This window comes from Anolis sagrei, chromosome 4 (assembly GCF_037176765.1).
Source record: "Anolis sagrei isolate rAnoSag1 chromosome 4, rAnoSag1.mat, whole genome shotgun sequence".
NCBI lineage: Eukaryota > Metazoa > Chordata > Lepidosauria > Squamata > Dactyloidae > Anolis > Anolis sagrei.
Window position 1 is genome coordinate 159,748,761 of NC_090024.1, and position 13,252 is coordinate 159,762,012.

Consider the following 13,252-nt stretch of genomic DNA (forward strand, 5'->3'; position numbering starts at 1 on the left):
TGCCATTAGTATGTTGTAAACCGCCCTGAGTGCCCCCCCCCCCCCGGAGTGGGAAAGACAGTATATAAATATAGTAAGTAAGTAAATAAGTAAATGGTTTCACCTTGTATTGAACAGTTTGATCTTTTCCTTGGAAAAGAATCCAGTGTGTGATTCAACCCCTAGCTATGTGTGTCTTTTAATTTGTGAAAATGGGCAGCATTATCTACCACAAACTGTGTGGATCTCTTCATAAATTTGGAAATTGAATTTTAAGGATACAGATTAGTGCTATCTAGAAGTAACAAGCTACGCATATATTTACATTGTCCTTACCTGTTTATCATTAGATTGCAATATCTTTTGATATTGTATCCAACCATTTAGCAGAACAATTGTCAGCTTTAGAGCAGAGTGCAAGCCAAAGTTTTTAATATGGATTTCTTCTGTTGATATTCTCAGTATATTGTAGTGACTTCTTTTTTAAGATGCCTGGATGAACTCTATACATGTGCCTGGTCTTGTTTATGAGGCCGTTATGTTTCAGAAGTAAAAATGTAGTCAAATATCAAAACCAGAAGAACTTGAACAATCAGAACTCAATAGGTCCTCGCAGATCCAATCTCATGTTATAGTAGAAAATGCTGTTTACAAAGGAAACAGCATTTTGCTTTGGCCAGACCTCACCTGGAATAATGTGTCCAATTCAGGGCATCACGGTTTAAAAGAAAGAGATATTAACAGACTGGACAGTGTCTAGAGGACAGCAACTAAAATGGTCAAAGGTCTGGAGACCATGCCCCTATGAGGAGCTGGGGATGTTTAGCTGGCAGAAGAGAAGGTTGAGAGGAGACATGATTGCCATGTTTAAATATTTGAAAGGATGTCATAAGAAATAGGGAACAAGGTTGCTTTCTGCTGCCTTGGAGACTAGAGCTCAGAAGAATGGGTTTAAATCACAGGAAAGCGGAGAGTCTAATTGAACATTGGGAAGAACATCCTGATTGTACCAGTGTGGTGGAAGCTGCTTCCTTAGGAGGCTTTTAAACAGAGGCTGGATGGCCATCTGTCAGGTACACCTTGAATGTGCTTTTCCTGCATGGCAGGGGGTTGGGCTAGATAGCCCATGTGGTCTCTTTCAACTCTATTATTCTATAAAACTTCATGCAAGACAAATATCCTGGTGAGGATGTAGCATTTTAAAAATCTCATTGTTTAAACTGTTATTTTATTAGGCTTGAGACCAAAGCTGTGGAGAAAAAAAAAAGACTCGCCATGCCTGTTATACATTTTATTTGTATTACATTTTCATTACAAGAAAAATAACTTGAAAAATACAAATCTGCCTGAAGTACTCATTAATGATGCAACTGACAGAAGGATCAATCATGCAAGCAGAAATAGTGGATGATCCAGAAGATATGCAGCCCCTTCCTATGAATACAGTCTACTTTAAACCTGCTAGCCATCATCATACAGAAAATCCTGAGTCTTTTAATTGATGTGTGAAATCTGTACTGTGTCACTTTGTACAACGTGTGAGAATATCGACATGTAAACAGGCCATGTGAGTGATAGCTCCATACACTTTTTCCTAGCATAAACTTCAAATAATGTAATTTAGAATTTAAAAATTGAAATGTAGAATTGCCCTGTTTATTTGTTGGATATATAATAACTACCATATAAATGGAAGGTTTCCCTTTGGAGTATTCATTTCTTAGTTTCTCACCATAAATAATTTTACACTCATACTATAATAAGTGTTTATACATCTTAAATAAACCAGCAATATTTGGCACTGGATTTTTTTTAGCAGACAGTATTAATATAATTGAAGATGTTTTTAAAATCATCCTTTGCATTAGTACAGAGACCCATTTGTACACACCTTGTCAAAAAACTGATCCCATAAACACATTAGTTAACTAATTCACATTCAACTTTATTTTATAAAGTATTTACACTACATTTTCTGAGCATTTTCAAATTTCCACTATAATCAGCTGCAATTCCAGTGCCGGCATGTTCCACCAATAAGATGGCAAAAAAAAAACATATTTTTAAAACACTAAAGAAAGAACAAGCTTTAGTAGCCTCAAAAACTGAACTGTTTACGAAACAAGTAAATACATAGTTATGTCAGTTCTCTTGACCAGGATCTTAATGCTTGACAGTATAATATATCAAGTAATAGTTTAGTGCAAGGCATGATTTATATAAATCAGAGCTGCTGTTTACCATGCTGCATCTTACCCTGTGAAGTGCAAACGGTATGATAGACAACCTACAGTACAAGTGTGCCATTACTGTACCGTACGAGTTATGGAGATTTTTGCAATGTTTACAACATGCACTGATCTTTCACGGCAGCAGCTATTGCTTCAAACAGCAGGACCACTGGGAGTGCACATGTCGGGGCGAGGACTACAATTACACAGGGTCCACTGAAAGAGGGGGTGCCGATCCTTCTTTTTTCAGAAAAGCATCAATTGAAGTACATGCTTCAAGAAAGACTTCTTCTGGTGTCCCTTCTGCATTTATCTGTTTTAAGGAAAGGGATGTTGTATCACTAGCAGCATCAACAGGGAAACTTCTTATAATCCAGCAATCCTTTCTTGACTGTAAACTCAAAGAAGGAGTGCCTACAGCAGTACTCTAGCCAATGGCCATACCAAGTGAAAAGTAGTTTTAGACTACTTTTGGTGGGTCCCAAGTTGGGGAAAACATTGACATAGAGAACTCCAAACAGCCACTGAGCATTCACGAGGAAGCCCTCAAGGTTTACAAAAGTGATAAAACAGTATAGTTAAGACTAAACATGGGACACTAAAAATAGAATACCCTGTTTAGAGACAATAGCATTCAAAGATAATACAATTCATGTTTCTTTATAGGTCACAAGAGTAGATGGATTTTAGGTAAAGAAGTGAATTTGAGTAGTCTAAACAGGCAAGAAACTGGTGACACCATTAATGGACCAATCTTTTGAGTAGAAATCATAGAGTTGGAAAAGACCACAATGGCCTTCCAGCCCAACCAACTGATGATGATCGCAATGAGCTTGAAAATCTAATAAGTTTGAGGGTTTCTTGCCAGACTACAGTTCCTCACCCACTGCTGGGGCTTGTACAATTTTTAATGCCTTCTGAGCATCTTATAGATTCTGGATATGATCCCCTCCCTCACATTTTCTGGAAGAGGACTTTGGGAAGTGCAACAGGCTATAAAGGCCTGTTGATCAGAAAAGGTTTCTCCCAACATAACATTTCTAGAGTTCAACAAAATTAGGATAAACCAATAACATCAATGTGAACACAATACTGGGAAATGAGGTTAGAAATCTCAATGTGCACACACAGCATTGATAAAGATACTTTTTGGCGGTAGCTGCACCCACCATGCCAATGGTATATAATGAGTAGGCATTGCCTCAGTTCTTTTCTTTCCGCCTCAGTAACAAAAGAAAGAACGTTTGCTCAATATCACTGCTAGGCTTAGGCATAGTACTTTAGTAAAATAGTCCTTGGACTTCTTTGATTCCTTATCCTGGCAGCAGATTCATGCTCACAAATATAGTAAGTCACAATCTGTTGTGGACAGCCCTAATACCAACACCTTTCCATTGGCAGTAAATAGCCCTTATTGGGAAGCTAATACAAACTGTAAAATTGCATTTTCTCTGCAAGTCAATGTAGAAATCTGCCCCCCTGTTTTACAGCTTTGTTTTTCCTCAAAACAATCTCATGTAGCTCTAATTGAGTGACAAAAATATATTTGATTAAGAAGTCTTCAATTGGGTGACAATCCTACTTGGATCGTATGAATGTTACCTGTTTCTAACTATAAGATCAAACCATCTCAATGTTCCAGCTTGTGGACATTTGTGGTTTACTGCCTTACGTTTGCTTTTAGTTAAGTAACACCAAATTCATATTGCCAGAAATTCATGAGAAAACACGCCATGTTAAAAGGTTTTTTGGCATACCTGCACTATCTTTCAGTTTCTGGAATGTATTTTCAGCGAGGGAAGAAAAGAACCTTTGGTCCAGTCTGAAAGCTTGGAGCACCTTACCTTGAACAGTGGAATTCTGTTTTCATAATACATGATCACTGGCTCAGCTGACTGGTAGTACGTTTCAATGAGCTTCATGGTGGCTTCAGCATCATCATCATCAAGGCACTGGCTGCTTTGACTTCTTTTCAGAAGACGACTGCTCATCGTTTTAGATGAACAGTCCATGCACAACATTAGGGATGGCTCCCCAACCTGTAGAAATCAAAATGTGCTTGTGTCAGTGAGAAAGGTTTCAAGGTGAATGTCTCTATTTTGCTGACAAAAATTCAGTATTTGTCTTATGGGATTCATTTTGGAGCGGTTTGCTGCCCGCTTTTGTGTAGAAATCTTTCCTCAGGATGTGAGCTGGGGGTTTTTTTTTGGCCCAAGAGGGTGGCAGTATAGTCATCTTCACCCTTAAATATCTGATCTTTCTCTCCACATTTTATTTTCACAGTGACACTGAAGCAGATCAGGCTGATAGTGCTTGGCTCAAGATCAATCCAATGAGCTTCGTAATTCTGCAGGGACATTAACTGGATTTCTGCTCACACAGATTTTAATATCTTCAGTGTATATACCTTCTGAATATACCTTCCTTTGTGTAGTTATGACCTTTAATGGTAATGTGATTTGCACAAGGGATTTCTCTTTTTAACCACAAGCTTTAAAAGATAATCAAAAATGGTTCTGGATGTTCATGCTTTGTTGACATTGCCAAGTCATCCTGAGGCAAAGCTAGCATGCTACAGCTCTCAAATGAAGAAAGCTATTTTTCTGTGAAAGCCTTTCCTAATTTTTAAGTAGATTAGAGAAAAAATATACCATTATTCAATTGTAACCATAGGTGGCACTGCTTCAATTTGACAATGAATTTCTGTTTCAGGAAAATAGCAGCGAGATATCTTTGTAATTCAAAAGGCAGATCAGAGAATAAGGATTCAGCCTGTGCCTTCCTCTTGAAGACATAAGTTTGTGGCCTGGGTATGTACTCCTGAACTCAGCCCTGAGCTTGAATATCCAGGTATAGCTTTCCATAGTTAGACACTGTGCCACTTAAACCATTTTTGGAGAACACATGCCTTGGCTGTCATCTGATTGGCTTACTGTAATACACTCTATGTCAAGCTGACTTTCAAAACTTCATTTTAAAAACTCACTATTCTAAATTCTGATGAAACCACAGACAGAATGAAGCCTGATGTATTTTTTATTCAAAACCACTTTAGGAAGGTTCTTAACCAGGAGGCAACTGACATTATATGTGGAATGATCACACAAATGTCAGGCTGAACCAAAATGTGGTCATCTTTGAAACCATCTTGAGGAAGGGACATTTGGAGAATTGTAGAAAGGGGGGGGGGGGACAAAACCTGAATTTGTGCAATGAATTCTGATTTCTGCTGTGGGCACAATAAATAGAGACCACAGTGGAAAAGGCCACTGTTGCATAAAAAGGAATTCAATCTAGGCTAAATGTAAATCAAACAGCAGATATAATTGAATTATATTCAAAAAGCAGACTTTGCCACTGAGCTTTTGAATTATATCCAGCCACATGAGCATTTGCTCTGTTCATTTTTAAAAGTAAAATATTTATAGACTTGCCCTTCATTCCAACAGTTTGTGCGTTCCTAAATTGATATTTTATGTGTTACAACTGCTTATCTCCTATAGCTCCCCATGCAGTGAATCAAAGTAAAAGCATTAAACTGGAAAGTGAAGGTTTTCATGTTGAGGATCTGCATGCTGAGAAAAGCATCACTTTATTAGCTCTGTTTTGCATGCAGTTATTAAAAGCATGGGTGGAAAAAACTGTACAGGACTCGGCAGATACAAAAAAAAACCCACAAAAAATATTTGAGACCCAAGGCAGTAGCAGAAGGATGATGGGTTCCTGATATCAAGGGAGTCAAGAACAGGGCATACTTGGTGGTTGGCGCCTGCAGCCACTTCCATACTACTCTGGCATTTTAAACAATACAAACATTACATCACAAAGCAAGGCTTATGAAGTAGGCCCCTATTAAAAATGGCATAGTGCAGCAGTGGAGGTGGAAAGCCTCATAGCCAAACATTTCTGCCTCTCAAAAGAACCCCGCCATCCTGAAGACAGAAGAAGGTGTCTGGTGCTCTCCACTGAAGATTCAAATGTTCAGTATTGTGTACATTTGAATCTACCCTGATCGCAAGCTCACGAACAGAGGATATCCTAATGCAGTGGTTCTCAACCTGGGGTCCCCAGATGTTTTGGCCTTCAACTCCCAGAAATCCTAACAGGTGGTAAACTGGCTGGAATTTCTGGGAGTTGCAGGACAAAACACCTGGGGACCCACAGGTTGAGAACCACTGCCTTAATGTAAACTGACAAATCAAAGACAGATGAAAATGAAGTTCCTGAAGTGGAAGACAGGAAGCTGCCACAACTGTGTCAGACCACTGATCTACCTGCACCTTCTGAATGTTTTATAGTACAACTTCCATGACCCCATCAGCATGGCCAAAGGTCGGGACTGATGGGTTTTGTGGTTCAAAACATTTGAATAGCATTGGGTTGAAGGGCAGTCACTCTCCGGAGTTTCAAACTTTTCAAGCCCTTGGTAGAGAAGCCAAAACATCAAACCTGTAATTTCTTCCCATTAAAAGAAAGGCTAAGCTCTTCTTTCTCCATTATGCTCATGCTTACCTGGCTCTCAAACTCTTCTGCTTGCTTCATCTCCTGGGGAAAACCATCTATCAGAAATCCTGTTGTGTCTCCCATATTAGCAAGGACGGCTTCCTTTAGGAGCTCCAGAATAATATCCTTAAATGAAACATATAATTTTGTTTAGAGATCTCTCTGAAACATGTGCTTCAGAAACAGACATAGATCACACAGCCTCAGCTACACACATACACACACCATGGCATGTCTTCGAACACATCCACAGTGTTTATGTCTTTATATTCTGAAGTTGCGCCAAAGTTCCTCAAACTGTGGCTCCTCAGCCCAAACATTTTTACAGGTAAAAAAATATTAAAAGGTGACAATCTTAGTGTCAGCTAGAGAACTATAGCTTGTTTAGAAATGTTCATCTCAAACATGTAAATAGAGTCACGAGTCTCTATTCAGAGCGCCCGTTTACTTGCCTACTTCAGACAAAAAAGAAAAAGATTTTTTTCTGATTCAGATATATTAGCTACAGCAATTCCCAGTGGCTCTGTTATCTTCTTTTAGTAAGTCTGCATTGTTTGCATTTATTTTATTTATTTCCCATAATTATATCCCACCCTTTTTACCCTGAGGGAAACTCAGGGTGGCCTCACAACCGGCAGCAATTTAATGCCCAACAACAAACAAATTCCAAAAATAACATAACAGTTGCAACCTCCATGATCACACCATTGTTGATTATTACAAGAATATTTTTATTGGTTATTTTTCAGGGAATAGCAGATCATGAGAAACTGAAACTTTTGTACATGTGTTGTAAAGCCCATTGATTCACAGCAATGTGAGCTTATACATTCATAGAATCATAGAATCCTAGAGTTGGAAGAGATCTCGTGGGCCACCCAGTCCAACCCCCTGCCAAGAAGCAGGAAAATCGCATTCAAAGCACCCCTGACAGATGGCCATCCAGCCTCTGTTTAAAAGCCTCCAAAGAAGGAGCCTCTACCACATTCTTTAACCAATGCACTGTTCCTCTTGGTTTGTGACAAAATGACTCAGTTCTTGAAGTCAAAATCTGAGGGTGAATTATTTCCCCACTGATTGAGGACCTAGTAAAATAATGGTGGTCTGGTGCACCTTTCTACACTGACATAAAATCCAGATTATCTGCCTTGAACTGGGTTATATGGCAAAGTAGACTTTGATCCAACTCAAAGCAGATGTGAATTATCTGATTTAATAACCTGGGCAGTGCAGAAAGGGCCTGGGAGAGCCTTCAAAGCAACCTGTGTGATTACAACAAATAATTCTATGCCTTAAAAGTGGCTATGCTTAACATGTCATGAAGGTTCCTGTTATTTTCCCCTAGTTGAGCTCAATCTTTTCAATGTGGAGACAGACTTGTCCAGTTTCCCAGAGTTATTCTCTTTCAAAAAGATGGTAATAGGAACTGAACTATCCTTTCCCAACCTTTCCCACCTGCATCTTCTCTGCTTCCATACTCACTTGTGATGAGCAGACGTTACTATCATCTTTCTTCAATTGTAAGACACAATTGATTGTAAGATAAACTCTAATTTCAGTACCACCACTAATAAAAATACATAAGATACACCTGCAATTCTAAGAGACGCCCCATTATTAGAGATGTTCATAAAGGGAAAAAAGTGTGTCAAAGGACTGAAGTAATACCATATCACAACCACTTACCCCTGGTACCAGCTTGCCAGTTTCCATGGCATCTTTGAGAATCTTACTCCTTTCTGCTAATGATGACATTTCACGCTGGATGAGCTCTTCTGTGGACAGATGTGTGAATCCATATTTCTGTGCTAATTTCTCACACTGTGTTCCTTTGCCAGAGCCTGGGCCACCTTCAGAGTTAAGAACAAACAGAGTCAGATAAAGCAGTTCAGCATACGTGCAAAGAATAGAATGAAAATCAGTGAAATTGATGATGAAAGTGCAAGGGAACTCTTCTTGGTTTATCAAACCTTGAATGTTAGGTTTCATTTGCTGGGTTATTCTTATTGAAACATTCCCAAATTGTATGCGTTTTCTTTTTTGGAGGAATGAATGGACATTGAAACAACCCAAAGCACGCGCACGCACACACACGCACACACCCTAACCTACCTTTTAAGCCACACATTTCCCTGAATTTCTGAGGTTCTGTAGAATGAGGTAGTGAGCAATGACATATCCAGCCCCCTCCCATTAACAAGGCATGATGTGGCACAACTGTGACCCTGCAGCAGTCCCACCCTGCTCACCAGTGCTTTAGAAATTCTTCTGTCGGGAGATGGCATGATTGAAAAAATAGATGCTTTTTGGAAGACATAGCTGTATCAAATCAATAGACTTTAACATGAGCTTTCAAATACAGGCAGTCCCTGAGTTAGAAACATCCAACTTACATTCGACTCCTAGATACAAATGGGGGAAAGGACAACAGGAAATGAGAGAAAATCTACTCTATGAAGGGAAAGTGACTCCTTTTTTTTTTAAATCATCTTTATTGCAAGAATTTTTGACACAGAATATTAAAAAGGATAGCGGCTGGTTGGGGTGGGAATGAGGGAGGGAGGGAGGAAGAAGAAAAAGTTAGGAGAAAGGACAAAAAAAAAGTTGGGGGTTAGGAATTTGTCTTCCGGTCCATTCCATGGGGAGTTAGTATTTATTTTCCCCTCCAGTCTTCATCTTCTTCTTAATAGTCTCACAGGAAATTGATTCCTGTAAGAGTTGTTGTGGGGAAAAGGTCTCCACTGAAACTTTATCACCAATCCTTGTCTCCATAACAATCCAAAATTTTCAAAATCCAATTGTCATAGGAACAGAAAGTGAGGTGAAATCTTCTGAATGGGCACAGGCAGCAAAACAAACACCACCAAGATGCTCTCCCTTCCCTATGCTCAGGCATGTAGCCGGGAGGGGGGGGGGGCTTAAGGTGCTTCAGCCCCCTCTCCAAAATTCTCAGGGTGGTCCGCAAGAAGGCCTTACTGGTACGTGGCACGGTGGCGTCCTTGTCCGCGCCTGGGCCCTTGGCGCACTTTCTTTGCTTTTTGGTGTCCCTGGTTTCAGCCTTCGGTGCCGGGAGAGGAAGGGGAGTGCGCCGACAGCCCAGGCACCAAAGAGGAAGCCACCACACCAGACCATTTGGAGGCCGCAATAGGCCTTCACGCCCATGCACTTGGCAGGCCTTTGCGCCTGTGCATTGAAGTCTTGCCACACTCATGGCGAGGAGTGAAGTGCGTCGAGCCTGTCGGCTGCCTTCTGGGACTCTCTGGATCCTTGGTTCAATGCCTTGGTTCAATGCACTGCAACTCCCAGATCCAAGGTCAATCACCCCCCAATCCCCGTCTGTCCTGTATGCACAGTTGGCCATGTTTGGTCCAGATACGATGTTGGCTGCCTTCAGTGCTTTCTGGATCCAGGTAAACAACAGCTACCATTTGAAAAGGGCAATCATTCCCCAATCCCTGCCTGTATGCACTGTTGGGCACATTGACCCTATGTGCCAAGTTTGGTCCAGATCCAGCGTTAGCTTGGTTCAATGTCCTGTTGTTGTTGTTGTTGTTGTTGTTAAACAGTTCTTCTACGTTAAAATGAAGTTATGAATGGGGGTACTTGGATAACGATACAAAAGGTTTGCTAGAGTAGAACCTCTCTCACTCAGACTCAGCCCCCCCACCCCCCAAATCAAAATCCTGGCTATGGGCCTGCCTATGCTATTCCATTTTTAAAAAAAAAAAATTGGTGGAGTTACACTTAAAAATGTATCTACTTACAATTTATCTAAAAATTCAATTTAAGAACTAATCTACAGAATCTATATTGTTTGTAGTCTGGGGACTTCCCTGTAGCCACTGACCTGTGGCAAACAAAGACCTATTTCCAGGCAAACAGTTTTATAAATTAGATAACTACGAGTTCATTATTTTTTTGCCTGTTTGTTCCCATCTTCTCAACCCAAGATGTTTGTGTCTTCCAAGGCCTGAATCCATTGCATCAACAGAACTTACACGAGTGGTGACTTATGGTATCAAGTGCCACTGATTGAGTGGATCTATTCTGGTTAGGATTAACCACTAGTCTTATCCCAGAGTGAATGACTCTGGTTTGCATGTGAAGGCTGACTCAGAACTCTCGTAAGCATATTTGGCATTGAAACATGGCTGTATAAGCTGCCATGAACAACTATTAATCACTGAGTTCAGGTTGCACTGCTATAAATGTGTCTCAAGAGTCTACTGCTGGCAGACTGTTCAGAGGCAGAAAGAGTGAGGGAGGGATAAATGGTTTTATAGTAAGCATTTGGAATAGAAAAGGATTTTTAAAATCAATAACCTAACCCCAGATTACTAACTGGGGTTAGCTATAGGGAGGATACCACAAGTTTCTGGGCCCAATTCAAAGTGCAGGTTATTACCTACAATGCCCTATACAATTTGGGTCCAACCTATCTTCAAGACTGCACCTCCTTCTATGAAGTGGCGTGGGCACTAAGATCTGCCGAGGAAGCCCTCCTCTCAGTCCCACTTCCATCTCAAGCATGGTTGGTGGGGACGAGACAGAGAGTCTTCTCGGTGGTGCTCCCCTGGCTTTGGAATGCCCTCCCTATAGTGCCCCCCACTCTCAAAGTCTTTCGGACACATCTGAAAACATGACTTTTTAAACAAGCCTTTGACCTTGTCTAATATCTTAATCATTACATTCGAAGACTTGGTGATTGTTTCACTTTAGCACTTTATAGGACTGATATTGTATACAGCTTGTTTACATCTGCAGCTTTTGTTGCATTTTACTGAATAAATTTTCAATCAGTAGGGGTTTTATAGATTATTTGATATAAATTTTGTGTGTAAATTTTTATTGTTTAGATTTATATGCTCATGTACCTACTATATTTTATATTTTGTGTGTTGTTGCACTATTGAGTGCTCTAGTGAGCTGCCCGAGTCCCTTTGGGGAGATGGTGATGGGATACAAATAAAGTTGTATCATTATTATTATTATTATTATTATTATTATTATTTTAATGACATAAAAACACAGTATGTCACAGCAAACGAGATATATATGCTGGATTTCGTATCACAAAATCACAAGTCGAATACTTCCCAAGCGTTTAGGACTGTGTGGTATATTTTTGAATGATGCGTGCAGATTCAAGTAAGGTGGCCTTTTGCAGTTGATTGATTGTGATTTTGTCAATGTTTATTGTTTTGAAATGCTAGCTGAGATCTTTTGGCACGGCACCCAGTGTGTCGATTATCACTGGAATCACCTGCACTGGTTTATGCCAGAGCATTTGCAGTTAGACTTTGAGGTCCTGATAATGGCTGAGTTGTTCTTGTTGCTTTTTGTCAATGTGACTGTCACCTGGTATGGCGACATCAATAATCCAAACTTTTTTCTTTTCCACAATCGTGATGTCTGGTGTATTGTGTTCCAAAACTTTGTCAGTCTGGATTAGAAAGTCTCATAGGATTTTTACATGTTCATTTTTCACTACCTTTACAGGTTTATGATCCCACCAGGTCTTTACTACTTGCAGGTGGTACTTGTGACATAAGTTCCAATGAATCATTTGGGTCACATTGTTGTGCATCTGTGCAATTTTCTTGTAGCAGCTGAGGATATGATCAATGGTATTATTCTTATTCTTATTCTTATTATTGAATTTCATTATTATTTTTAATGGCTATTATTATTATTATTATTATTATTATTAAACTGGATTGATGGCACTAGGATGGAAACTGGGGTGGGAATGATTAGACCTTGCAGATGTTAATGGACTGAAACTTCCTGGAGTGCTAACCATCCTAGCTAATAGCAAGGAATGCTGGGAGCTGGAGTTCAACAACATCTGGAGGTCCACTGAATTCTTTCTCAGCTGGAAATACTAGCTCATTGTAGTCAAGCTAAACAAACCACTTGTCCATTGGGTTTGTAAAACTGTAATTTATTTATTTATTTATTTACTTTACTTGTATACCGCAGTTTCTCAGCCTAACCGGCGACTCAACGCGGTTTACAACAAGGGTAAAATCAATCAACGATATACAATTTAAAACCATAAAAGCACAATATACAATATTACACAACAGTAACAACACAATGCATCTCATAACTAGAGTCGTGATCCAAATTCGTCGTCCATATTTCCATTCCTGTAATCGTCACATTCATTGCACTGATTAACCAAATGCCTGTTCAAACATCCAAGTTTTTAATCTTCTTCGGAACACCATTAGCGAGGGGGCTGATCTTACCTCCATGGGAAGGGCGTTCCACAGCCGAGGGGCCACCACAGAAAAGGCCCTGTCTCTCGTCCCCGCCAGCCGCACCTGTGAAGCAGGTGGGATAGAGAGCAGGGCCTCCCCAGAAGATCTTAGGGTCCTGGCGGGCTGATAGGCAGAGATACGTTCGGATAGGTAGCTTGGGCAAGAACCGTTTAGGGCTTTAAAGGCCAACGCCAGCACTTTGAATTGAGCCCGGTAGCAGATCGGCAGCCAGTGGAGTTGGTGCAGCAGAGGAGTGGTATGCTCCCTGCGCTC

The 13,252-nt window shown here is 40.2% G+C and overlaps 1 protein-coding gene across 1 annotated transcript in view; it reads right to left on the minus strand.

Annotated features, from left to right (window-relative positions):
• Positions 1-1,255: 1,255 nt before the first annotated feature.
• AK5 (adenylate kinase 5) overlaps positions 1,256-13,252 on the minus strand; it is a 121,874-nt gene continuing 109,877 nt past the window's right edge. Inside the window, exons 11-14 of the mRNA XM_060773755.2 lie at positions 8,400-8,563; positions 6,723-6,839; positions 4,055-4,249; positions 1,256-2,523 (exon numbers count right to left, since the gene is read on the minus strand). Of these exons, the coding sequence (XP_060629738.2) occupies positions 2,413-2,523; positions 4,055-4,249; positions 6,723-6,839; positions 8,400-8,563 (587 nt within the window). The 3' untranslated portion in view covers positions 1,256-2,412. The remainder of the gene's footprint in view (positions 2,524-4,054; positions 4,250-6,722; positions 6,840-8,399; positions 8,564-13,252) is intronic.